At 41.0% G+C, this 27,727-nt stretch overlaps 1 protein-coding gene across 1 annotated transcript in view; it reads left to right on the plus strand.

Annotated features, from left to right (window-relative positions):
* PARP8 (poly(ADP-ribose) polymerase family member 8) overlaps positions 1–27,727 on the plus strand; it is a 156,206-nt gene that overhangs the window by 116,798 nt on the left and 11,681 nt on the right. Inside the window, exons 15-19 of the mRNA XM_048849355.2 lie at positions 12,147–12,239; positions 15,159–15,284; positions 16,576–16,641; positions 17,917–17,984; positions 18,355–18,403. Coding sequence (XP_048705312.1) covers positions 12,147–12,239; positions 15,159–15,284; positions 16,576–16,641; positions 17,917–17,984; positions 18,355–18,403 — 402 coding nt within the window. The remainder of the gene's footprint in view (positions 1–12,146; positions 12,240–15,158; positions 15,285–16,575; positions 16,642–17,916; positions 17,985–18,354; positions 18,404–27,727) is intronic.

The raw sequence follows: 27,727 nt of genomic DNA on the forward strand, positions 1-27,727 counted from the left end.
AAACAGTGAGAACTCCACGAGTTAAGGCTCTGAAAGCATGAGATCGGCTTAAAAATCATGAGATTTACACACAAAAAAAAGTTGGGTTATTTTTATTTGCATCCTGGATTTTTGCCTTCAGGGTGTCCTGGGGTCATGTTTTTTAAACTCTTCTCCACAATCATGGCAACTAAAATTGTACTACACAAAAAATGAAGGCTGAGGTTCTCACAAAATCACCTGACTTCATGAGCTGGAGCTTTAAGTAAAACACCCATATTGCAAGATCTGCAAAAACTCAGGGGGATTAGCCACACTGTTTTGTTTATCCAAGGAACTATATTTATTGCATAGAATTCTGTCAGTGTTTCATCAGAGGCAGTTGGAGCATGAATATTATTAAACATTTGTATTCCAGTAGCTCTCCAAGGTCCCAATCTAGGATCTCAATTCAGAACCCAAACTTCAGTCACAAAATGGATTCTGAGAATTTCACTTTTCAACCTAGCAGACAAAGGCCATTTTATATGGATTATCCATTCAGTCAGCTAAGCAATTGTTAGAATGCTATAAAGGAAGAATTACAATATAATACACAATTTGATAATGTGACTACCTGTTATTCATTAGGTAAACCACTACAGCAAACCTGGGGGCCATAAATTAAATGAGAAAAAGGAGATTTAAGAGAAGACACAGAAATAATTTGTGTAGAAAACAAGAAAATGTACCTGTTAATTGGTTTTCTGCATCTGATCAATGGATGGGTTCCAGTTCTGTCCTTGATGATGTACCAGGCACAGGAGACATAATCCCTGCCCTAAAAAGTTAACAATTCAATTAATATGTAAACTAAATGAAGAAAAAACTAAAGGCAGTGCTTCCCCCGGTATGTTTACATGTGAGGGTTCTATGTGGAAGGTGTATACTGAATTGGGGGAACCAATTGGGAGTAAGTTAATGCTGAGATGTTTCAGAGTAGCAGCCATGTTAATCTGTATCTGCAAAAAGAAGAGGAGTATTTGTGGCACCTTAGAGACTAACAAATTTATTAGAGCATAAGCTTTCGTGGGCTACAGCCCCCTTCATTGGATGCACAGAATGGAACATATAGTAAGAAGATATTTATATATATACAGAGAAGGTGGAAGTTGCCATTCAAACTGTAAGAGGCTAATTAATGCTGAGAGTATCAGACAGATTGATGGGTGTAGAGGTTGTGGAGACGGGGATCATTTTTTCCTCCTCTCCACTCTACAACATCTGAGCCTCATGGATCACTGAGAGGGAAGTTTCTGTCAGATCAGGAGAAGGCAGAACGATGCTGCAGAGGCAACTCTTCTGTCTTCTGGGCCTCCCATCCACTCCAGGTCTGCAACATTTTCATCTCCCTCAGCCACAAAGTAAGAAGGGTAATTTGGTCCCAACAGCTTAGTACAGCTGTATTTTGGAAACTGAAAGAAATATAATAAAGAAATTGTGTTGCATTTTAGTGCTATAATAAAAGGGTAATAATATCTCTTTAATGCAGTTCGAAAATCTTCCCATTACTTCAGAGTTAGTATTTATATTCTAGGGAAGGGGTAAATATTATAATAATACAACAGCTGAACTGATATGGTATTAAAGAAAGGGACTAGTTTAGGAATCCAGCATATGGTAATAGTACTTTTATCGCAAACATTTAAATATAATGAGCTCATGAATCATTAACAAAAGTGTTTATTAAATTTAAGCATCTGATTAAAATGTGTATACTAAAAATATATCACACTCAGCCTTTACATAACACTGTTTATAGTATGCATGTACCATCTATCAAATTGTCTCTGTGCTTTTTATCTGTCAATAGTCAAGGACATTAGAACAAACTAGCATCATTTGAATAGATCTTAAAGAGACATGGGACAGTTACAATGAGCATGAACCTCCCAGAATGTATTCAGTCAGATGAGAAACAAAATCATATAAATAATTTTCCTTTGAATTGAGAAATCTCCTCTAGAGTGCCACCTTGTGTTGAAATCTCAGATTACGTTCTCTTTAAAAACAGGGCAGAGGAATCAGCAGAGAAACACAGAAAAGCTCTGCAAAACTAAATGTGACATTATTTCCTTTGAAAAGCAGCACCCTTGAACAGATGTCTCTGCTCTTAACTTTTCAGCAGCAGGATGTAAACAATCAAATACTCTGAAAGACAATATTTGAAGTCCCGGTTACTGATAGCACCACAAATAATTCTAAGATGGTAATGCTGATAGATCTATAACAATAATAATAACCTTACTTTTTCAGAATGCCTTTCAGCCTGAAGGATTCAAATGTGATTTCATTGTGGGTGAAATCCTGGCCCCGTTAAAGTCAATTGTAGAACTCCCATTCTCATTGGGGCCAAGATTTCATCCCCATGTGTATATATCTGTTACTCAACCACCACTGAAATTCAGCCACCCTGGTGTGTAATGCAGCAGTGAGTGTGTTGGAAGCACTACACAACAGGGTTTAGGAGTGGAATGGAAAATAACTGAACTACAGTGAAAAGTATATGTATGCAGAATGTATTTAGCCAAGCTGGAGTTTGACCAGTATACTGGAATTAATGCCCCATTTCTTGCCAGAGGTCTGCAGGATCTTTCATGATCACAAGTGCTCGATACCTTGTTTTTTACCTCTTCTTCTCTGAAAAAAGCCACCTCCAGCAGTACCCTGCCCTTTGGTGCCATGGTGTGGAATTGGTTCCCTGTTGCCTCTGAAGGACAAGCCCCAACATCACTACAGCATAACAGATTTGCCTTAGAGCCAAGCAGTGATAAGATCCAGCCCTGCACAGTTTGAGATCACAGATTGAATCTGTATTATCTGTTCATTTGAAAAGACTTGAAGTTGAAACCAGTATAATTTCTTCTGCCCAGACTGCAACTATACCACAGGACAAAGAAGAGAAGAAAGGAACATATCACCTGAATTTGGGGGCGAGGGTAACAGAATAAGTCCCTTTTCCAACCCACTCTAATCTAATGTATTTAATCTGTGTAGGTTCTTATACTCTGCCCAGTGTTATGGTCTCTAACATGTTCTTCAGGAGTGCTTTTTAAAAATTTATGTGCATACTGTGAGATTTTTGGGAAACATTACCCACAGTTTCAGAAAAGAGATTATAAGATTATTTATTTCTGCTTGCTCTCTATCTGCCTTCCTATAGGTAACAGTCTTTCCAGCTGTGCTGAATGTGCTCTGATCACATGGAAAGTTGAAGTCAAATTAAATAGAGAACACCTGGTCAGAGTTGAATTACCACTTCATAGTAGCGAATAAAGGGCCTTCCTGACATTATAGACTTTTCTTCATGGCCATGATGTACGCTAATACTGAGACATTGTATTTGCCCATGCAGTCTTCCCATCCTCATATTAAGTGAAGAGAAAAGTCACCCATATGGCTAGCTGGAGCAGCAAACCAGTTTTAGCTGCTGCTAGTACTGGTGATGTTAACTGTCGTTACTTTTTCATTAGCTTCTTTAGCACTCCCTGATCCCTGAGGACATCCTTTTCAGGAGTCATACATAAGCAACATAGGGGAGTTGGAGACAAAGAAGTGGAGGAGGATCCTCTGCATTATGTTTGTGTCAATACTTTTCTGCTGGTTCCTCTTTGATCTTTTTTACTTTCACCTGTATCAACCAAACTTGATAACGCTGAGGCGCACATTTGCAATTTACGTTTGCAAATACCTGCCTTCTTTTGGGGGTCCTGGAATGGAAAGGTTCTATAGAAGTGCAAAGTACTATCATTATAGGCACGCACTCACACACATTACTTACACTTCTGAAGTCTTTCAGTTCCATTTGTCCTACTGTCTTTTTACACAGGAACTCTGTGCAGTTCCTTGGAAGTTACACAGTAGATGACATTTTAAGTCTCCTTGTGTGTAATTTTACCATTGTGTTTTTAGTAAGAGTAGCTATTTTTTTTATTTCAGTGGCAGATTTGCCAGAAAGTATATTGTTAAACAAGGTGCCCAAAGTGCCTGTCTGTCTGTCTTTGCCCTTTCTAATGTACCCATCACCATAGTGACTAACTCTGTCACATAGTGACATAACATAGTAACATAGTGACTAACTCTGTTAGTGGAAAAGTGTCACAAACATTTCACCTCCCTTAAGAAGGAATGTGTTTTTTAAAGCCAGTGGTTGAAAGGGGTAAAGCATTGAGGGAGTGGGCATTGTCACTAAAGATTGGGGACTAAGGAAAGTATGTGATCTTCGGGGAATGGGATGTTGTTTATTTTTTCGGGTGGCTCCTTACAATCCCTCTTTTGTTCCAGAGATGGAGATTCAGATTTCAGGCTCTCAACTGGCAACTCTTCCTCCCCCATTGGAGCAGTCTTTCTCATTGGCTGCATGTAAAGTAAATGGGAAAGGCTGCTGTAGTATCACCACATTATTCCAGCCTTCATAGCCTCCTGCATGCCAAGGCATTTTGGAAAGTAGCATTCCACACTCCTGGTGGCTGCTCCATTATAAAGACATGGAGATACTAAGGGATGCCTGGATTGCTTGTCAGGGCTCTAATCACTTTTTCCCCAGGGTTTACTCCTTCATATCACATTATTGGCAATGACTGGCATCCCGAGTATCCATGTCGAACAGTTGGAGAATGGTAGGAAACACAATATAGAAAAAAACAGATTTTCCTCATCTCCACCTACCAGTACCATTAATAGTTTAACAAGATGGTGATAACATTCGAGTGGGTGGCGGTGAGAACCTCTGCTCTATGATGTAGTGTTTTTCAATGGAGTCGTAACCAGATTTTTGTTATCCCAGAAATATGTTAATCAATTAATATAGAACTCTATGATTTGGAACCTCTTGCTTGAGTGAATTTGTAGGCAAGTTGTCGTTTAGTGGAAATACGGCAGTATTTTTCTTCCTTGGTTCAAGGTGTTATTGTAGAGCACTTGGGATCTATATTTAAAGCAGAGTGTTCATTATCACAGTGGTCACTATCTTTTCTGTACATTATTGTCTTCCATCTCCAACAAGAAAACCTGAATTCAAAATTGTGACATATGGCACAGTCTATACTGGTCCTGCGCCTCCTGCAGTAGAAATAGTGTACAACCCAATACTCTGTGTTTCAGTATAATATTTCTGTTGAAACTGGAAGGTCATCCAATAACTTGGAATTGAACACTTAGCTCAAAGGGCCAAATTCTGCTATCAGTTACACAAGTGCAACCCTGTTTATATATATTTAAATGGCTCCCATTTCTGTAATATCTGAAAACTTTGTCATTTTACAGAGGCACAGAAAAAAAATTGAAGTGACTTGTCCAAGTTTAGGGGAAGCCTGTGGCAGAACCAGGAGTTAAATAACTTGAGTCACAGGACCACAGGAATTGCCAGACCAGATCAGACTCCATGTCCACCTAATTCAAGTTCCTGTCTCTGACAGTGGACAATATGATTCACTTCAGAGGCAGTTGTCAGAACCATGCAGTTGTCAGATGTGGAGTAATCTGCTCCTCACATTGGGTCTCATCTTAATCTCCAATAGTTGAAGATTGGCTTAAACCTTGAATCATGAGGTTTAATATCCCTCCACAAAATGTGTTACAAGAAATTATGTTAGCTCTGGATAGTCTTGATATCCATATAAATATACAATCCTTTTTTAAATCTTTCTTTATCTTGGCGACTTCATGTGTCAGTGAGTTTACACAGTCTAATTGCACATTGAAAAAAAAGGAGTACTTGTGGCACCTTAGAGACTAACAAATTTATTTGAGCATAAGCTTTCGTGAGCTATAGCTCACTTCATCAATGAGCATAAGCTTTTGTGAGCTACAGCTCACTTCATCAGATCTGATGAAGTGAGCTGTAGCTCACAAAAGCTTATGCTCAAATAAATTTGTTAGTCTCTAAGGTGCCACAAGTACTCCTTTTCTTTTTGCGAATACAGACTAACACGGCTGCTACTCTGAAACCTGTAATTGCACATTGTAATTCCTTTTATCAGTTTTTCATTTCTCCCACTTTTAATTTAATTGAATGTTCCCTTGTCCTTGTGTTATGAGGCAGGGAGGACAAAAGTAATACTCCAGAGTTGTACTGACAATACAGCTTCCTCCTACTCCTGTTGCAGTTAATGAGAATTGCTCCTTTAGAACAGAATTTCTCCCTGGGCATTTAAATTACACCAGCCAAAAGTACACAAATCTCACATTAGCACCCGCCACCCAACTTCCATTCACAAATAACCATTTATACATTGAGTTGTGGGATTTGTGGACGTAGCTGGGGTTCCTGTGGGTTCAATATAGACATTTGAAATTTTAGCCCTTAAATTACAGCTTGGAGACTAGTCTGCATAGTTGTGTGGTATAAGCAAGACAAAAGAAAGGCCCTGGTAGGCTCTGGATGTTTTAGCTCTATGCTAGTATATCATTTATTTAGAAGATAATTGCCGTTTAGGTGGTATGAGCTCACAAACTGGAGGATTAGCAACTATTCTTATGTTGCCATCACTCAGTAATGAGACTACGACATGACACACACACCAAATCAGCCATGAAATAAACATAAAAAGCTCAAGGCTCACTTGCAACAGATTTCACAAACTAGATGCATTTTTTCACTTCTGTTCCAGCATACTGTGAGTGTTGCCAATACTACAGCATCACATCAGCACTTACCCAATGTAATCAAGGTAAAACCAGAGACAGTTTTCTCCTAAGGACAGCACAATACCTTCCTTGTCAGAAGCTGAACACAGAACATATATTTGAAGATAAATCTTATCTCCACTACCAGTTCCTTCATTAGGAGAAGTGAGAAGATTTATAATGGTTTCACCTTTGCCATTTATGACATCTGCTGTAAGTGAGCCTTCCTTGAGTATTTTTAGATCAATAGTAGTTAGGTGTGCCAGTCATGTTCCAGCCTCATTAGTGTGTGTGTGGCATCCCTCAGTACTTCAGAGGATGACACATTGCTCTTCTGAGCACAACTTCAGAAAGCTTTAGAAAATGACAAGATAAACCAGGTCAACATGAGATTTGAGTATTTGTTGTTTTTTTATTGCAGTTAATTTAAAGGTTCTCTGGAAAATTATATTAGACAACATGAACCCACATATAGGAATATAGGAACATGCTTTTGTAGTTGGAAGACCTACCTGCTATTCACAGCCATCATTTGAGGCAATGCCACTTGTCTTATAGCAGATAGAATAATCATAGGTTTCAGAGTAACAGCCGTGTTAGTCTGTATTCGCAAAAAGAAAAGGAGTACTTGTGGCACCTTAGAGACTAACCAATTTATTTGAGCATAAGCTATCGTGAGCTACAGCTCACTTCATGCATCCGATGAAGTGAGCTGTAGCTCACGGAAGCTTATGCTCAAATAAATTGGTTAGTCTCTAAGGTGCCACAAGTACTCCTTTTCTTTTTGAGAATAATCATAGAGTTTTCTTTCTTGTTCATAGCACCTGTGACACTCTCAAAAGCGCTTTTGAGTATGGAGAGAGGCGATAGCTGAAAAGAAAACTCAGATAACCCTACAGAGCTATAAAATCATACCATTTTTGCATTCTGTTCCTTGAGACTTGCAATCTCAGCCAGTTAGAAACCAGGGCTCTTACTTTTCTCTGGCATTTTCCCACTGGAATAATTATCCCTCTGAATGGTCTTTCAGCACTGATGTTCTTCACTCAGCCAACCGTTTTGTGACGGTCATCTAAATGGCCTTCCATTTATTTTATGCATCCTGATTAAAAATAAAATATCTTTCAGACTGTTGATTGTTCTGTCATAAGCTGTTTTTGCTTAGAGAGAGTGACAATACTGTTCTTCAGACAATGCAGAAAGAAATTGCACACATTCTCAATGGTGAATGTTAGCATATATACTCCGTCGACTTCAGTGGATTCCTTCCAGTTCATTTCTGGATGCAATTCAAGGTGATGTAAAACCCTGTATGGCTTAAGTCCTGACTGTCCAAGAGACCACATCTCCACATCATCTTGTCTAGGCCAGAGGTTCTCAAACTGGGGCTTGTGCCCTGCTTGGGAGGGCAGGCAGGGTTGGGGGCATGAAAAACTTGAGGAAAAAAAAACTTACTGTGCACATTCAGAGCTGGGTGGCCAGAGAGCCACCACTAGCAGCAGTGGAAAAGTAAACAACCAAATACGTTTGAGAACCACTGGTCTAGACAAGAAAGTTGTACTGATTTAACTAAATCAGTTTAGAAATGGATGTAAGCTAAATCAATATTAAGTGTTCGTAAACCAAAATAAAAGTATCCACAAAATGGGGTGCATCAATTTAAAGTTAATTATTTATTTTATGTATTTATTTACTTATTTATTTATATTGTGGTAGCACCTAAAAACTCCAATCATGGACCAGGACCACATTGTGCCAGGTACTATACAAAAACAGAATGAAAAGACAGTTCCTGCCTGGAGACACTTACAGTCCAAATATAGGACAAGAGACAATAGGTGGATACAACAAACAGACAATGAGAGTTCAAGGAGACTGGTCAGCATAAAAAGCAGTGGTCACAGGACAGATCAGCCACCTTACCATTGTTGAATTTTTGTAAGCAGCTCACAATATTGCTAAATGTTCTCATGATTTTCTCACAAGTCTTGCAATTTTCTTAAAGCCCTGGTTCCTGGAATCAGCCTACTACTCAATAATATCACCTTTCATTTTTTATTTTAAGTATGTTTCTAGCTCAGTGTAAACTAGTGGGTGGGAATGGAAATAAAGCTTGAAGTTTCAGTGCTTTTAAGGCTTTTCTTTCCTCAGGGCTTATTATCCACCAGTCACAAAACCAGAAAGAAAATCAACTGAAAAACCACTGGGCAGGAATTCCCCAAAGGCCTCCCTGGCTTTAATCATCCACAAAAGGATATAGAAAATCTTGACTCCCCTTCTTTTTACACTCTGCCTGGTATCTTGATATGACCAGCCAAGACACTTACCCTCTAGAGGCTGCAGCAGCTTACCTTGTCCCACTCAGTCTCAGTTTTCTGACTGGATGCTATTATACTCTTCCTCTGAAGAGTCAGCACAGATAAGTACAGAGAACTCACCCTTATATGTTCCATATAAATGCCTTATCAAAGAATTTATAACACTAAGCCTTTATCATTGCTTCTTCATTTATTACTAGTCTTACTTTTATTAGTTTCTCACTGCAGTAACATCAAGCGAGGAAGGAATATATAGACTGGCCTATTGATGAGTGTCAAAAAAATATCATTTTTATGTAACAAGAAATAAAAGAACCGATCTTAAAGCAATTACTTCTCCCAGGACCATTGCTTAGTTAAAGTTGATCTGTAAAGGATCTTAAGAAAAATTGGACTCGTGCTGTGTTTTACTTCTTTACGATTTATAAAGAAGACTGGCAGATCTTTGTTTGTTTGCTTTTGCGGGAGGGGTGTTTCCTGCTTATCTTTTAATTTAAGAATATCAGGAATGTAAAGTCTGGTCTTATTTGCTTTGTTGGAAGCCCAGAGGGAGGTAAAAAATATGTTTATTGTGAGCTCTTAAAACTTTAAAACCTTAATTGAAAGGTATGGAATCTTTAACATAGACTTCTTTCATTCAAAAATGTTCATTAGGCATTGAAGTTAAATAGGAGTTAGCAAAAACAAATAAAATACAAAGAATTTTATACAGCCTGACTTAAAATCCCGTCACCTCTTATCAGCTCAATTTTTACTCTCCTGCTTCTCATGATATCATTTACACAGGCCCTCTAGTCATCACAGTGTCTTTAAAAAAGAAGAAAAAAAGACACACACCCAATTTTTTCTCCCTTTGTATGTCACTTTTAACTTTCATGATAACTTATTACATGCTGAAGGTGGGCAGATTACAAAGCAAATTCAAAACACTATGAATTCTTTTGCTTTATGGCAAGCATAGCTGAATTTTGTCCGTGCCTTACTGGGTGATGAAATTGAATCAGAGAACAATTTTGGTTATTCATAACAGTCAAGATAGGAATTCTTTTATACTTTTCCCACTAATGTGAATAGCGAAATCACCTTTCGAAATGTGTAAGGATAGGAATAATGCCAATAATAAATACCTTTTGTCCAGTGTGCAGTGGCACAGTGAATTGGGTCATGTTAGGCTTAGTCTGCTACCTAATGCAATGTAACATGGCAGATAAAATAAATCAAATATATGACACGCTATTAGACCTGAAAGATGATAGCTCTTCTAAAGCAACTGTGATGACAATGTTTCAGTGCTTATTTCAAGTGGTTGTGTAAATCAAAAATCTTTGAAACTAAACTAGTGCATATTTTAAAGGCTGTGAAACAGTGAGCAGAATTACAGCATATGCTTATTACTGATTAAGTAATTTCTTGAAACAAAATCCAGCTAAATTTTGTGTTTGTTTCATGCAGCATTTGGTACATTTTTCATTTCTGATGAATGCTGTCTATAGACATTGGCATGAGTGTCTGAACTTGAGTGAGATATTCTTCCTTTATTATCATGGCAGTGAAAGACTCATAGTGTTTCAGTGGTAGATTTTCAGTGGTACCTGGCGTAATAGCTTCCTGTTTGACATAATTTTAAGTTTCATAAGTAATTATTAAATATAGCGTACTCACCAATCAGTAACTGAAAAGTACATGTTAGACCATTTCTGTGTTGAAGTAGAAATTTTTTATTTATTGCAATAAACTCCAAGAAGGGATCTAACCTGTTTTCATATGCTTATTTGCCTCAACTTACTGTTCATTAATTCTTGAATATTTAGATTATAGACAACTTTGGCCTTAAATATGTGAACCTAGTCATAATCTTTTAGTAATGAGCAAGGGTTTGCTAATAAAATGTATCCTATTGGAAAACCTAGAGAGCCTATTCTCTTTTAATTAAAACTTTATTATGTAGATTTTTTTTTGTTTCTATCCTTTTTGCTTTATGTGAATCTGCATACAGGGCTTATTTTGTAAGCCGGGGTGTAACTCTACAGCGCTCTTGCCTGCTGCTCATTAAGTCTCCATGTGGATGCTGCTTCCGTGTACTAAAAGTTCCATAGTTTGAAACAACAGCAGATCAAAGCACACTACAGAACTTTCACTATGTGGCAGCAGAATCCACATGGTCACTAAGTGAGCCATAGGCTAGAGCGTTGGAGATTCATACCCCAGCTTGCCATGCATTAAATCGCCATATGGACAAGACCTATAATTCTTTTGATATGTTACATTTGTTTCTGTTTTGTTAAATAACTGTAATTAAACCATTATGAATGAATGGTTTCATAAAAGATGGAGGTGTCAGGCATAGCTCCATAGTTAAGGATGAATTGAATTTTGCACTTAAAGCAGGGATTGAACCTCTTCATTATATATGAAAAATGCAGCATTATCTTCTTCACACTTACAGCAAAAAGAAAAGGAGTACTTGTGGCACCTTAGAGACTAACAAATTTATTTGGGCATAAGCTTTCGTGAGCTACAGCTCACTTCATTGGATGCACTTACAGCAGTTACTCTATGAATACAGAATGAATTTTCTGAAGATTTACAAGTAAATCTTTAGTTTAGGAATTAAAGTTAAGGTAGGTGTGTTTAAGAAATTTAGCACCCACTGTCAGACCTTTTCATTTGTCCAAATGATCTCAGTAACAGAATAGCACAGACACTGATGGAGAAATTTTCAGTTCTGAAGAATAAAAGTGAAGAATTACTATTAATCCAGGCAGGGGAAAAGTATGCAATGTAGCCTGTGCAGAAGATTTCAGTGGGTTTTAATTATATGGGAAGTTTTTAAGAGTCTGATAGAGCAGAGTTAAGGTTATTTGGGTGCTCTCACTGTGAATTTTCATACTATAAGATGTATAGATTTCTTTTAAGTTTAACCAGTACTGTGAATACCCTGAGTTTATAACACTTGGTTTTGGGATAATTACAACATCCCTCTAATGCAATTTCCTCTCAGTTACTGATATGTGCTCTCAACATTTTATTTTAATATAGTTTTTTGTCCAGGAATATGAATAGCATTAAATGGGAATTCAGATGCATGGTTTACATTTATATTTTAGGTGGTACATGGAAAAATTAATACTTACAAACTGGAATAAAAACACAAACATTTTGTTGTTTTTGTTTCCTCCTTAGCCCACAGTATGTGAACGGGAGCTGTGTGTTTTTGCTTTCCAAACTCTAGGAGTAATGAATGAAGCTGCAGATGAAATTGCCACTGGGGCTCAGGTACAGCTATATAATGTTAATCATGTGTCAAATTTTGTATAGCACATCCAATAATTTCTATTAATCCATTTTTACTAACTTTTTTCATATCTCTGCTCTTTGCTAACTCTTATGTACTCCTTCACAGTGTGTAGAGACCAGCAGAGATGTGATTACATACTTTACTGTATGGGCGGGATATTTTAAAGGTGTTCATTAGGTAGTCCCCAAATTCTGCTCCTGTTGAAGCCTATGGGACGTTTACCATTGATTTCAATGGTGGCAGAGTTAGGCCAATGCTAAGTGCTTTTGAAAATTGCGTTCTTTCTTCTGCTGAGTTGAATTTGGTCACCTGGTTAGGTGAAATGAACTGGACTGTCCATTTATCTTCTTGGAGATACTTCCTATTTTATCTTAAAGAGCAATTGTTACTCTCAGGCAAATATTAAGCCCTCTTCTTTTCATGGTGTTGGGATACAGGTGTCCATTTTACATCTTTTGTTTTGATTATTAAATAACAGTGGGCACAGTACTGATCCATTGTTACTATACTGTTTTCTTCTCTTCATTCAGAGGAGCAGCGCTTTTAACATACCTTTGTTTTTTTACTCTAAATTTGTTTGTAAGTACTGGCAGGATATGCTCCTTACCCTGTAGTTATTTATTTTCTTCAATATTTTTCTTCAGAAAATCCAATTAAATTGTATCTTCCAAGTTGTCTTTTTATCATATTTCATTAAAATTGTTTAAGAACTTTAATAAGTTAGGGCAATATCCGTTACAAAGCCCCTGGGGGCTGAGTGAAGTATTACACACTGGTTGCTATATTCTTCCCATGATTTCCAAAAACAGATGTGTAGCAGCCTGATTTTCAAAAAAATGAGGACCCACTGGCTTCAATTAACTTTAATTGGTGCTTCTGAGTGTTCAGCACTTTTGAAAATAAGGCCGTTTCACTTTGAAGCCTAGATTGTCTGTAGGTTTTGTAAACTGGGAAGAAAATCGAACATCTTAATATTTACTGTGGATTTTAAACTTTTCATTATAAACCTGGGGGAGGGAATTGCTAAAGTAGCCTTCTTGTTCAGGGCATTTGAAGTATCCAGTTATTTCAATTGCCAGAATAGTTTTTATCAGAAGAAGATTGTTCATTCATGCCAAGATAGCAGAGGAGGAGAAGGGAAAACAGTGTGACTTACTAGTGTACAATTCCTTCTGTCTTTCCTGATGATTCTCACTTTCATTCTGCTTTTCTAAAGGGAACTCATTTTTATTTCCCTGGAGTGATCGGATATGATAACTTTTAGAACAGCTTGAATGATGAGTCAAGATACAGTCCATCTGGAATGATCGGAGGAATTACAAGCGCTTCTTAAACAAAACTCATCTCATCCTTAACCTTATTTTCAAATTATGAAATTTCTGATGCAGTTTTTATTTAAAAATGTTAAAAACTGTTAAAAATGTTACATGCACAAGTACATGTACATGCAGTAACCTGGGGCAAATTCCAGGAAATCAGTGCACAGCACAAACATTCCAAGCTATGCTGTAATCTCTTCAGAGGCAAGAACGAAGAAACTCTCAGCCTGGGCCATGAACTGTTCCACTATTGCAAATCTAAAAGGCAGTACTTGCCATGGTTTTTACAACTCTGTTCTACATAGATCTAACTGTGGATCTATGTAGTGCAGATCCACCAACCCTGTCTTTGCGCCCCTCCCTCATCCCATTCTTGCTTCATCCTTGAGCAAGATTGTTAGCTGTTATCTGCTGCATTGTGCACAGGTATGCATACCCCCTGTAGAGCTTTCTTCCTCCCTCCTAGTTTTTCTGCATCTGGGGACTCCACATATGTACAAGAGGAATTAGGATTTGTTCCATGCTAAATCAATATACTCTGCATTACAGTATGTTTAGGACCAAACCTTTGTCCCATTTTGGGAGTTTTTATAGGATTTTACCTTAGGGCCTGATCAAAAGCTTATTAAAGTGAATGGAAAAATTTCAGTGGGCTGTAATTAAAGCCTTTAGTGCTTTAATTTCAGCAGTGTTTATACTTTAGAAACACAAAGTTTTTAATTAAAATGTTCTTTCCTGCTTGTGTATAATATAAATGCACTGTATACAACAGATGGGTTTCTGTCAGTAGATGAAATGGCTTATCAATTTTCTTGACGTACCGCTTATTCCTCCACCGTATGACAGACATTTGTCAACTAAACCTAAGTTTCTTCTCAAGTAAAATTGGTGCAACATAATATTTATTTAGTCCTTGGACTCCGCTTACTCACAAAATGCCTCAAAACCACTGTAGGCCAAATTGTGCATTATAGAAGATCCTCAAACATACAGTAAAATGCATATTTTTGAGATGAGAAATATCATTAAACCCATTAGGGATCTGGAGACAATGATTCAGATAGCTCATCTAACATGTAGAAAAATATTTTATACCTGAACAAAATGCAATCTATTATTTCAAGTTTAGGGTACAGTTGTGACTTGGGCTACACTGCCATGCAACTGTATAACTTGTAAAATCAGATGCTACTGTATATCCACAGCCATATTGTACAAGCTATTCAGTGAATAAAGCTAGTGAATCTGAGGCATTGTGTTCCACAAAGATTTTCAAAAATGGGTTAAGTCGAATTTCAAAAGATGCAGGCTAAAATATGAATATGAAATCACTCACAGGCAGCTGTTATTACAAAATGCGGAATTACCACTCCTATGACTTATGGTTTTCAACAAATATTCAAGCATTGGAATTCAATCATTGGTATAATAATTAAAGACACAACATCAAAGAAGAAAATTCTATGATGCAGGAAGACAGAAGATAATTCTGGGGAGAAGAATAGATTATTGAATCTCAAAATAAATAGTGTTCTGTGAAAGAGACATTTCTTTATGTATGATTTTCTTTATTTCTAGGTGGTAGATTTATTAGTGTCCATGTGTCGATCGGCACTAGAATCACCCCGGAAAGTTGTCATTTTTGAGCCATATCCTTCTGTAGTTGATCCTAATGACCCTCAGATGCTGGCCTTTAATCCAAGGGTAAGTAGTTGTCTCTTCAACAGGTAATGTTTGCTTTTAGTCATGTTTTAGATTTCAAAGCCAGGTCCAATTCCACAGGATAATGTGTCTTCACACTGACAGATATAGATTTAAAATACAGTATATGTACAACAGTGTAGCCATGGAACCTATGAAATATTTTAGACAATATAAAATGTCATTTTGAAGCTGTCTAGAGGTAAACTTTCAGTCTTCCTGTTCGTGGGTGCAAATTGTGGATGCAAAATTTGTTTATCTGGGAGCATATTATACACATCAAAGCAAAGTTCACCTTTGGGAAAATTTAATCATGTGGCTCTAAATCTGCTTATTTTTATTTTACATTTCCAAAGTTCTTGTTTGTAAAATGATTATATTCTTAAAATATAATTTTTTTAAATAATGATTATATTTGAAACGTGTGTAGTACTTTTCATCTTCAGAGAGTTCCCAAGCAATAACTAACAAAATAAAAACAACGAGGAGTCCTTGTGGCACCTTAGAGACTACAAATTTATTTGGGCATACGCTTTCATGGGCTCCCAAATAAATTTGTTATTCTCTAAGGTGCCACAAGGACTCCTCGTTGTTTTTGCTGATACAGACTAACATGGCTACCACTCTGAAACCTAACAAGGTAAAGAATATTGCCTACTATACAACGGTAGACCTTTCTATTCATTTTCAATGAAATTCACTTTTTGCAATCGGAGGGCTTGCACAAGACCAATGCAACCAGCACAGCATTTAAATCCCACTGAGGCCCTATTTCAACAGCTTAAGTGAGAACTATGGACCCTCTGCATAAGGGTAAATTTCACCTTTTTTGTACAAAGGCCAAACAGTGGCACACTCGAATTTCCTAGGGTTTTTAACTGATTCATTGCTGGCCCTTCACTCCACTCAATCTGCTGCCATGTTCTGTTGAACAGCAACAGAACCTGATACTTAAATAACTGTCAGACCCATATATAGTTATTAACATTTGTTGATAAATTGGTCTTATTTACACAGTGGATTTCCTTGTTTACAGTGGATTCTAGTGAATTTAAACAAAAGTTACTGGTGTCAGTTTGTCTTCCAGACTTTTCCTGGGTTGTGGATGAGTTGATGTGTAGGATGGAAGAAGAATATTGGATGTAGAGATATGAGAAGGCTTGGTTGTCGGTCATTGGTCTTAATTGTTGTTTTATACCAAAAGTATATGAACTCAGAGCACTGAATTAGTATGTTTATATATAAAAGAGCCCCCCCCCCAATTAATGTATTCATTTATTTTACATTACATCAGAAGAAGAATTATGATCGAGTCATGAAAGCATTGGATAGTATTACTTCTATTAGAGAAATGACACAGGTAAGTATAAGTCTTTTAGTATCTTAATTGTAATTTATTGAAGGATGTACCTGTTTTTATTTGTTGCTCTTTTGGGGGATCAGGGTGGTGCATGGCATTGTATTTTTATTTTTGCTGCCGAGCTGCAACAATATAAAAATATGTGTTAAAAATAACAACCTGCAGTATCTAGACAGTGACAAAATAAAACTGATGAAACAGAATTCTGGTCACTGGAAGCTTAAATAAGAGATAATATCTGTGGAATAGAACATTGTAACAGAATAATGGCCAACTGCTGCTTCATGCATTTCAGGAAATATCAAGGCCAAGCCAAGTCTTTGATTTTTCAAAGCAAGGGTCATTGATTTTGTGACACTGTACTATGGTGATGGCTTTATTTCAATTATAACTAGAACTTTGTTCATTTAAGTGAAATTGAGAGGGATTAGGAGCCAGGGTTCCTGTGACTTAGATCATGCAGCTCCTGAATACGCACTTCAGGCCTGATTTTGATACCTTTGTACACTACCTTTGTTAAGTAGTACTTTACTTCACAAGTGGTCCCATTGATGTTAACTGATTACTAGTAATGCAGCAACACAGTGTTACCATGCTGTTAAATAGATGTAACCTCACCAAGGTGTTATAAAGCTCAGTTAATCTAAGTTTGTACAATACTTTTAGATTCTGGAATGAAAAATGATGTGTTTACAAAATACTATCATAATTTTAGTATAAGAATTAAGCTACTATATTGCACATTGTATTATCAAGTTGCCATTTTAATACTAGGATGAAGTATAATTACTGCTGGGCTGAGTAGATTTAAAGGGCTACTTCATGATCCTAATATAGTCAGTGGGAGTTTTCAGTTTGAACATTATCTGGTCTTGATTTTACCTATTTAATACCATGAAGCAGTTAAAATAGCTATGAGTGAATTACCACTGAGTACTTTAGAGAGGCTTTGTTTTACTGAAGGTCCAGTCCAGTTTCCTAATGTCAGAGCCAAACACTACTAGATGGCCTCTGCTGTTCTTGCTGTGACCAACAGTCTTAGCTCCAATATACTTGTTCTGAAGCTAAGCGTAAGCTTATAAATTCTACCTAAGGGCGGATAATTGCTGTAGTAATTCTTGTTGTTGTCAAGGCAGTTATAACTCTTCAAGGCTAAATGTCACTAAATCTGTGATGATGAATCCAATGTATTCATTTATTATAGATGGAGTTATGTGTAATGTAATATATACAAAATTTTAACCAGCAGTAAAGAGCATAATTACTGTTTTATAGGCGCCATATTTGGAAATAAAGAAGCAGATGGATAAACAGGACCCGCTTGCGCATCCTCTTCTGCAGTGGTATAGAACTGACTTACATTAAGATAACAATTATTTCAGTACCATGTTGAATGAATAATCATTTTATTATTTTAAATTTGGTGTTATCTGTCCCTAAGAATTAATACTGGCATTTACAATTATTGGAATTTAATTTTTTTTCTGGGAGCTTTTAGTATCTGATCCAAAGTCCACTGAAACCAATGGAAAGACTCCCACTGACTCTAGTGGACTTTGAATCAAGCCTTTGACCAGCACCATGCCTATGCACCACTTAAGTAGAATGCATGTGATTCATAGGCCTTCAGCTAGCCTCTGTCAATGGCCTAGAATACAAGTGTATTGTTTATCCCATTTGATACATACATTTATTTATTTTTCTTTATTTCAGGGTTATTTCTAGTAATAGGTCACATATTGTGAAACTACCAGTGAACAGGGTAAGTTTGGAGTTATTTTCTTTGTATATTAGTATGGTGGGATTTCAGAATCACTCAGCATTGTTTTAACTTTGTTCCCATTTAAGTCAGCAGGAGCATTACCATTAACTCCAGTGAGAGCAGATTCAGGTCAATGCTGAGTGCTTTTAAAAATCTCACTTGTGATGTGTGTGTGAGTGTGTTGTTTATTTGTGTGAAGAAACAACACAGTCTTGGTAATATCTGGTAGTATTCATCCTGCTGTTCTCATTCATTACTTCAATATTTCACACTAATATAGATCCTTTTGAACACTTTGTCTCTTTAGGATGTGTATTACAGATGTAGGGGTGTGTTAAAGATAGTTTAGCATGCATGCACACAAGAAGGTATACTATAAAAAGGAATCAGTAGCTCTGGCACATGGAAGGGATTCTTTGAATTGAGTTGTTCATTCCTAAGTACAGTATTATGCCTCTGATTTTGTTTAAAATACACTGAATGAATCTGTGGCCTTTCAAATCAGATTCTTAATTCAAAGCCACCTGAAATGCTTTCTGGAGTGGCTCACAACCATGAGTGCCTACTTCAGGGCAGACTTTCAAAAGCAGAGCAGACACCCCAAAGTGGTGGTACATTCTATAAATAAATTTCATCAACCCAGTACCAAGTGTGAACTCCCAAAGTACGACAATAGTCTTATAATAGAGTCACAGGCAATCCCCTTAGACACTCCAGTCTATCTTGCCACCCAGGCAAGCTAGACTAGATGATAAATGGTCACTTACACCAAAAATCACAAAATATTCCAAGTTACACCCAGTCTCAAGAGACCAATCACTCACGCAGGTTGATTTGCATCCTAGATCTCACTTCAAAGACAACGCTGGTAGCCATTTCTTTTGTAAACTAACTAAGGGTTTATTAGCTAAGAAAAAGAATGAGAGTTACCGAAAGGTTAAAGCAGATAAGAATAGATGTACAGTTGAGTCACAGTTTATCATTCTAAATGGGAGCCGAGATGTAGTAATCTCCATTTTCCAAAAGTCTTCTGGGGCTGCTCAGAATTATCTGGGGAATCTCTGTCTTGTCATTCAGTTATTCTACCCTGTTAGAATCCAAACATTCCAGAGATGAATTTTTCCTTGTGTCCATATTTTCTTCTCACAGAAAACAAGCTGGCAGGGTCACTACCCAAGTGGGCTCTTTGAGGGTGGAAGAGAGAGGAATGCACTGCAATTAAATACCCATGGCTGGAGCCTGGGCTCTAGACCCTGCGAAGTGGCAGGGTCCCAGTTCTCAGGCTGCAGCCTGAACCTAGAAGTCTACACTGCAATGAAGCAGCACCTGAGTCAGCTGGCACAGGCCAGCTACAGATTTTTATTTGTAGTGTGGACATACCCTTAGAGTCTTTGATCTCTGATTATCATACACAATGGCCTCTTGCCTTCAAATGCACAAGAATTAGCACTTTCCTGTTAAAGTTCTTCATTTGTGTTACACGAGGCTGCTTTCTTCTTCGAGTTGCTCATGTTGATTCCATTCTAGGTGTGCGTGCGCCCACATGTGCGGTTGTCAGAGATTTTTGCCTTAGCGGTATTCGTAGGGCCGGCAGTGGCGCCCCTTTAAGTGTCATGCCCGTGCGTTGGTATATCACGCGCTGCAAGCCCTGTGCCCTCTCAGTTCCTTCTTACCACCCGTGGTGGTTAGTCGGAGCACCTTTCCTTGCATAGGAAGGGCTAGCTGTTGCGTCTCTACTGACTTAGAGCCTTAGGGCCTTGTAAATAGTTTGTTGATAGTAGTTAGTGTTAAGTAGTTAAGTATAGTTAATAGTTAGAAGTTAGAGTCCAAGCGGGGACTTTGCCCCAGGCGGGGCATGCCCCGAGCTCCCAGGTTTAAGACCTGCGTGGACTGTAACAGACCTATGCCTGTAAGTGACCTCCATAGCAGCTGCCTCAAGTGTTTGAGGGCATCACATGTAAAGGACAAGTGCCATATTTGTAAGAACTTTCAGCCCAGGACTCAGAAGGAGTAGGATATTCATTTACGGGCTATCTTCATGGAGTCTGCCCTTCGTCTGGCTTCCGAGCCGTCCCGCCAAGACTTGCCAAGTACCTCGGCCTCAGGGCGCAGTGAGTCCCTGGCGCCAGGGTCTGCCCAGCACTGCTCCCCATCACCAGTGTCCAAGAAGAATGTAAAGAAGTACGGCTCCCCAGCACTAGGAAAGAAGGGCCATGGGAAGGGACGGAGTTCGGGCCACCTGGCCACTCCAGAGCCACATGTCTGTGCCTCCCCGGAGCCCTTAGCCCCTTAAAATGTCCACCACCGACTCCCAAGAGCAGAATAGGACCCAACCCCTGGCGGCACCAATTCTTTCCCAAGCTCCCCCAGTGCCGAGAGAGCAGAGGCCTCCGCCTGCACTGCTGATAACACGAACCTCAGGAAATGGCAAAAGCTCCCCACGAGGGCAAGCTAACCACTAAGACCCCTTAGGGGACAGTGAAGCTCCGCTGATCCCCCGAGGTGAGATATTGCTCTCCACCTCCACGCCGCAGATTGCCGGAATCACAGCCCAGATCCTCTGGGGCTTGCTCTTGGTCACCAGCACCACGATCGCGGTCCCTGCTGTCTCAACACGGATCACCTAGAGGGATACACTCATCGCCATACTACTGGCACCGTTCATTCACCCGCCGGTCGTCCTCTCAGCTCAAATCTTGGTCGCCTGCTCCAGGGGAGCGCTCCCCATCATGTCTTCAGACCCACTGGCACCGGTCTCCTTGGGACCGGCACCAATCCCCTTGCTCTGGGCACCGGTTTCCGGCAGCAACAGTTAGCAGGCAGACTCAGGCATCGCTGGCCCCAACATGGCCTCCAGATGGGGATTCCTCCAGCACGGAAGGCAGTTCAGCCGCTCACCCAGACTCCACTGATGCAGTTGGGCTCCCGAGGCTTCGTCGACGTCGACACCTTGATGGCACGGGCAGCGACCAGTGCAGTGTCCTTATTGGAGCACGTGGGAAGTGCCGGTCATGGTGATGCCTCCCTCGCACCACTCATCTGCCACCACTTAGGAGCAACAGCTGGTGGCACTGGACTCGGTTCATGAGGTTGGAGGTAGAGGAGACAGTGCCCTCCCCAAAATTCCCCTCTCCCCAGGGGTTGATGCCCCTAAGCCTCCCACAGCTGTTCAATCATCGTCCTCATTCCTGGATGAGGTGATCACGGGACCCTCAAGTTCCAGCTCCCCAGACGATTTTAAGGAACCCCAGGCCCTGCTTCAATGGGTGGCCGAGAACTTGGGCCTAGAGGTGGAGGAGATGGCCGAGCAGGCGGATACCTTGTTCAATGTCCTCTCGGCCTCTACCCCAGCACATGTCACACTACCAGTATATGATGGTCCTAAAAATTGCCAAGACCCTCTGTCCATCCCTCCCACCTCCAAAAGGACTGAAAAGAAGTACTTCATCTTGACCAAAGGGTTCAAGTACCTTTATACCCACCCACCTCCGGGCTTGCCGATTGTTTTTGCGGCCAATGAAAAGGACAAGCAAGGCCACACTAGTTCAACTCCCAAAAATAAAGAGGCCAAAAGGTTGGACCTTTTGGGGAGAAAAATTTATTCAACAGTCAGCCTGCAATTCCGGGTGATGAACCATCAGGCCCTCTTGGCCAGGTACAGTTTTAACTTATGGGATTCCCTCTGTAAGTTCAAGGAGTCCCTCCCTCAGGGTTTGGCCCAGGAATTTGGTACCCTGGTGGAGGAGGGCACCGTGGCGGCTAGATGCTCCCTCCAGATGACGTGACACATCAGGCTCGGTGGCCAGTGTGTTCACATCGGCAATGGTCATGAGGCGCAGCTCCTGGCTTCAGACCGCTGCCCTGTCACAAGAGCTGCAGACCTCTATCCAGAACCTCCCATTTGATGGGAACAGTCTCTTTTCAGTGCAGACTGATACAAGGCTGCATGGATTGAAGGACACTCAGGCCACCCTTCGCTCGCTGGGCATGCATACACCGCAGTCTGCTCAAAAGCAGTTCTGGCTGCCCCCACCGCCAAGGCCTTGGCAGCCTCATCAAGGGCCTGCAAGAAGAAGGAATAGAGACATAAGCTTTAGTTGTCGCCGCCCTTCCTCCTCCTGCTCACCCACTCGGCCCAGCAAAGCATCCCAGGGGCCAGAAGCATTCATTTTGAAGGTGCACTCAAGAGCAATGCCCCAGTCAATTCCCAGGTCCACCTTGTTCTTTCCTTGACTGTCTTCATCCCTACCATTCGGCCTGGTTTCAGGTCACCTCGGACCACTGAGTGCTGGATATAGTTTCTCAGGACTATCCCCTGCAATTTTTGGCCACCCCTCCCTCCTACCCACCACTCTTCTCTGTTCCTCTTCAGGGACCCTACTCAAGAGCAACTTTTTGTCCAAGAAGTCGAGAACCTCCTGGATCTTGGGGCAGTGCAGGAGATTCCTCAGGACATGAAGAGAAAAGGGTTCTATTCCTGCTATTTCTTAATCACAAAAGCAAAAGTGGGGTTCTCATACCCATTCTGGATCTGCGTTGCTTCAGCAAGTCTCTCAGAAAGTTGAAGTTTCGCATGGTCTCCCTGGCCTCCATCATCCCCTCCCTGGATCTGGGAAACTGGTATGCCACCCTCGACTTGAAGGATACTTATTTTCACATTCCAGGGTCACAGACATTTCCTTGATTTTATAGTTCGTGGATGCCATTTTCAATTCACGGCGCTATCCTTTGGCCTATCATCGTCCTTGAAGGTGTTCACAAAGTGTATGGCGCCAGTGGCTGCTTACCTGAGATGTCAAGGGGTCCAGGTCTTCCCATATCTCGACAAATGGCTCATCAATGGCAGGTATCAGGAGTAAGTGCAAAGGAGCCTCAATCTGGTGCATTCCACCTGCCGCAACCTGGGCCTATTGATAAAGGAATCCACCTTGTTGCCTGTCCAGCGAATAGAGTTCATCAGGGCAGTTCTCGACTCCATGCAGGCCAAAGTCTTCCTACCAGAAGCGTGTTTTCGGGCCATGTCGGACCTGATCTCCCATGTAAAGAACCACCTACTCACCATGTCTCAGCTGGCGTTGGACCACATGGCCGCATATACATACGTGGTCAGCCATGCTCAGGTCCATCTCCAGCCTCTGCAAGCGTGGCTTGTGTCGGTCTACGTCCCCAAGAGACACAACCTAGACCAGGTAGTCAGGGTGCCAGATCATCCCTGGATTGATGGTTGGACCCCAGGTCAGTGTTGGAGAGAGTCCCCTTCGCAACCCCGTTCCCATTGCTTACCCTGGTCTCTGATGCTTTGGACCTGGGCTGGGGATCCTACCTGGGCCAGCTGAGCACCCAGGGCCCCTGGTTGCGGGACATTCTGGACCCTCCACATCAACGTCAGGGAGCTCAGAGCAGTTTGCCTGACCTGCCAGGCTTTCTTGCCCCACCTGAAGGGCAAGGTGATGCAGGTCCTGACAGACAATACAGCTGTGATGTATTTTATCAACAGGCAGGGCGTTGCTAGATCTTCGGCCCTTTGTCAAGAAGCTCTCTGCCTTTGGCATTTTTCTGTGCGGCATGCCATTCATCTGATAGCAGCGCACCTGACTGGAACCAGGAACATCTTGGATCACCTCAGCAGGACCTTTTCATCTCGCCAAGAGTGGTCACTCCGTCCAGAGGCGGTCATTATTATCTTCCGGAAGTGGGGAACTCCCCAGGTGGACTTGTTCGCATACTGTCAGAACAGGAAATGCCTTGTGTTCTGTTCACTCTGGAGGATGGACAGGGGTTCACTGTTAGACGCTTTCCTGCTCCAGTGGTCGGGGGCACTGATATACGCCTTCCCGCCAGTGCCATTGATCCACAGAGTCTTTGTGAAGACCAAACAGGACAGGGTAAAGATTATCCTGATAGCCTCCGAGTGGCCTCGCCAACACTGGTTTGGCACCCTGCTGGACCTTTCGGTAGCTGCCCCACTGCAACTGCCTCTCTGGCTGGACCTGCTATCCCCAAACCGTGGCAGTCTTCTGCACCTGAACCTGGCGGTGTTGCAGTTGACAGCATGACTACTGCATGGCTGAATGCGGAGAAGCGGGAATGTTCAGCCCAGGTTCAACAGTTCTTGTTGGATAGCAGAAGAACGACTTACCTGGCTAAGTGGAAAAGGTTCACGTGCTGGGCTTCAGAACGATGTATCCAGGCTTCGCTGCAGGTGATCCTGGATTATCTTCCACACCTCAAGATCCAGGGCTTGTCCCTGTTATCAATCAGGATCCACATGGCTGCTGTTTCGACTTTCCACCCTCTTTTCCAAGGCAAGTCGGTCTTCGCTCATGACATGACGGTCTGTTTTTTGAAAGGTCTGCAGTGTCTCTACCCTCACATCCAGGACTGTATCCCTCCCTCTCATGCTGTTGAGCCTCAAGGGGCCTCCCTTTGAACCTCTGGCTTCCTGCTCTGTTCTCCTTCTCTTGTGGAAGATTTTGTTCCTGGTTACGGTAATGTCCGCATGCAGGGTGTCTGAGATCAGCGTGCTTACTTCAGAACTGCCCTATTCATTATTCTATAAGGATAAGGTCCAGCTGCAGCCGCAGCCAACATTCCTGCCCAAGGTAGTTTCCCAGGTTCCTACCAGACAGGACATACTTACCTGTCTTCTTCCTGAAGAAATTGGAGGAGGAGCGCTGGCCTTCTACATCAACAGGACTGTTAGGGGGCTTATTCCTTCACCCACTCACTTCCCTGGTCCTTCTCGCATGAACAGAGAGCAACAATACCCGAAGTCCAAAGGTGCAAACAATTCAATGTTTATTGGGGTGAACTTCCAGCAAGCATGATTCCAGTTTCCTTCCTTAGTGTCCCCTTTCCCAGCTATGACACCACATAGCCTTACCTGTGTCCCTGTTCCCATTTCCCCCCCTTAGCAAAACATGATGCCAATTTCCACACCCTCATTCCCTGTTCCCATTCCCCCCACACACACACACTTCCTGATTGCAGACTATATAGTAAAACTTGAGTTTTGCTTAGCTGTACCTTAACCAATCATTTTACTGAAATTTAACTAACCTAGCATATTGTAACATGATTATTTAACCAATTATATCCCACCACCGTAATTAGTTTACACCCAGCAAAATTAATTATACAGCAGACTGAAACAATCACAGAACCAGACAGAGATTATACAGACAAACAATGGGAAATGGGGACTACAATGATAGAACAACACAGAAATGAGGATTTCACATCCCAGCTATTGATAAGTGAGTTCTTGACAGACAGGATGCTATCAAACTAAGTTTCCTTTTACATTTTCTAGGCACTTCCTTTTCTCTGGCGGTGATAGGCATTATCAAGACAGGATTGTATTCCTAACAGCTCAATAGCACCTTATTTCAACATGACTAGTTTGGAATATAAGGATGTGACCGTTCACTTCCCAGCTTATGACTGCCTCTGCTGCTTAGCCAAGATCTTAGCCTAAGAACAGGGCCTCAGACTGTCACAGTAAGAGAAGGCCCTTACACCTTGTCAGACAGTGATTTTGATTCTTTCTTTTATACCTCTATAACTAGCTAAGTGATATGAATACACCTAAATTCTTAAGAGCATAGGCCTTCACAGACAGGCGTGAATATCTATATCCTAACAAGGACAAAGCCATTTCACAAGTCAGTGTAGCTGTTCGTTGTGGTGGCAGACAGGATGAAAGGTCATCCAGTATCTGCTCAAAGGACTTCATTCTGGATCATGGCCTGCATCCGCTACAGCTATGAACTGGCGAAAGTGCCTCCACCGGCAATAGTCAAGGCACACTCAACTAGAGCTCAAGCATCATCTGGCTCAGGTGCCGATCCAAGAGCTCTGTAGAGCTGCTACCTGGTCAACTGTCCACACATTTACGTCCCATTATGCACTTACCCAGCAGGACCAGGGTGATGCTGGCTTCGGCAGAGCAGTGCTGCGCGCTGTAAGACCATGAAATCCAAGCCCACCTCCATTGACCCTGCTTGTGAGTCACCTAGAATGGAATTGACATGAGTAAGCACTTGAACAAGAAAAAACAGTTACCTACCTTGTAACTCTTGTTCTTCGAGATGCGTTGCTTATGTCCATTCCATTACCCACCCAGCTGCCCCTCTGTTGGAGTTGCCGTCAAGAAGGAACTGAAAGGGCGTAGGGCTGGCAGCACCGGATATACCGACGCATGGGCACGGCGCTCAAGGGGTGCCACTCACACCCTTACAGATACTGCTCAGGCAAAAATCTCCGGCTACCTCGCACTTCCCCTCATTCCTGATAAGGCATCAACCACTACATTTTCCTTCTCTTTCATATGAATTATTTCTATGTCAAATTCCTGTTGGGCTAAACTCCAACTATTCTAGAATCGTCCCCTTAGCTCGGTGCAGCAACATCAAAGGGGTGTGATCATTCAAAACCTTAATTTTTTTATTAGACAAATAAGGTTTAGGTTGCTTAACTGCCCAGACAGTGGCATAGCATTCTTTCTCAGGGAGAGCATAGTTTTGTTCAGTTGGGGTCAGTTTTTTGCTTAAGTAGGTAATGGGATGCCTCTTGTTCCCCACCCCATCCTGCATCAGTACTGCACTTAACCCAGTTTTAGAAGTGTCAGTACACAGCACAAATTGTTTTCTGAAATCAGAGTTGACCAAAACAGCCTCTTTAGACAAAGCTTCTTTTCTGGAAGCCTATCTCACAGCCTCTGTCCTTACCACCTGGTCTGATTTCCTTCTTTTTGTAAGGTCTCTTATGAGGGCCACAATGTAATTTTACAAACCTCCAGTAATAGTTCACCAGGCCAATAAAGAATTGGGCCTGCTTCTTGTTCAATAAGCAGGCCAACTCTGAATAACTTCTACCTTTAAAACCAACCCACTTACCACTCTGTGTCCTAGGTAGGATACTTCAGCAGCCCCCATCTTGCATTTGGAGACCTTGACTTTGAGGTTGGCTTCTCTCAGCCTTTGTAACACAATTCTTACATGGTTTAAATGGTCTTGCAGGAGCTACTGAAAATACCCAAGTCATCAATATAGGGCTTGGCAAAGATTTGTAACCCCTGCAGCACTTCATTGACAAGCCTCTGAAATGTGGTTCCTGCATTTAGTAATCCAAAAGGCATAGCCTTAAACTCATATAGGCCAAACTCCATTATAAAAGTGGGTTTTTCTTGGGCATCAGCATCTAAAGGAATTTGCCAGTATCCACAAGTTAAATTCAGTGTGCTTATGAATTTTGCACCAGCCAGTAGATTCAGTAAGTCCTCTATTCAGGGTGTGGGCTATGGGTCAGGTTGGGTGATAGCAT

This window comes from Caretta caretta, chromosome 5 (assembly GCF_965140235.1).
Source record: "Caretta caretta isolate rCarCar2 chromosome 5, rCarCar1.hap1, whole genome shotgun sequence".
Classification (NCBI taxonomy): domain Eukaryota; kingdom Metazoa; phylum Chordata; order Testudines; family Cheloniidae; genus Caretta; species Caretta caretta.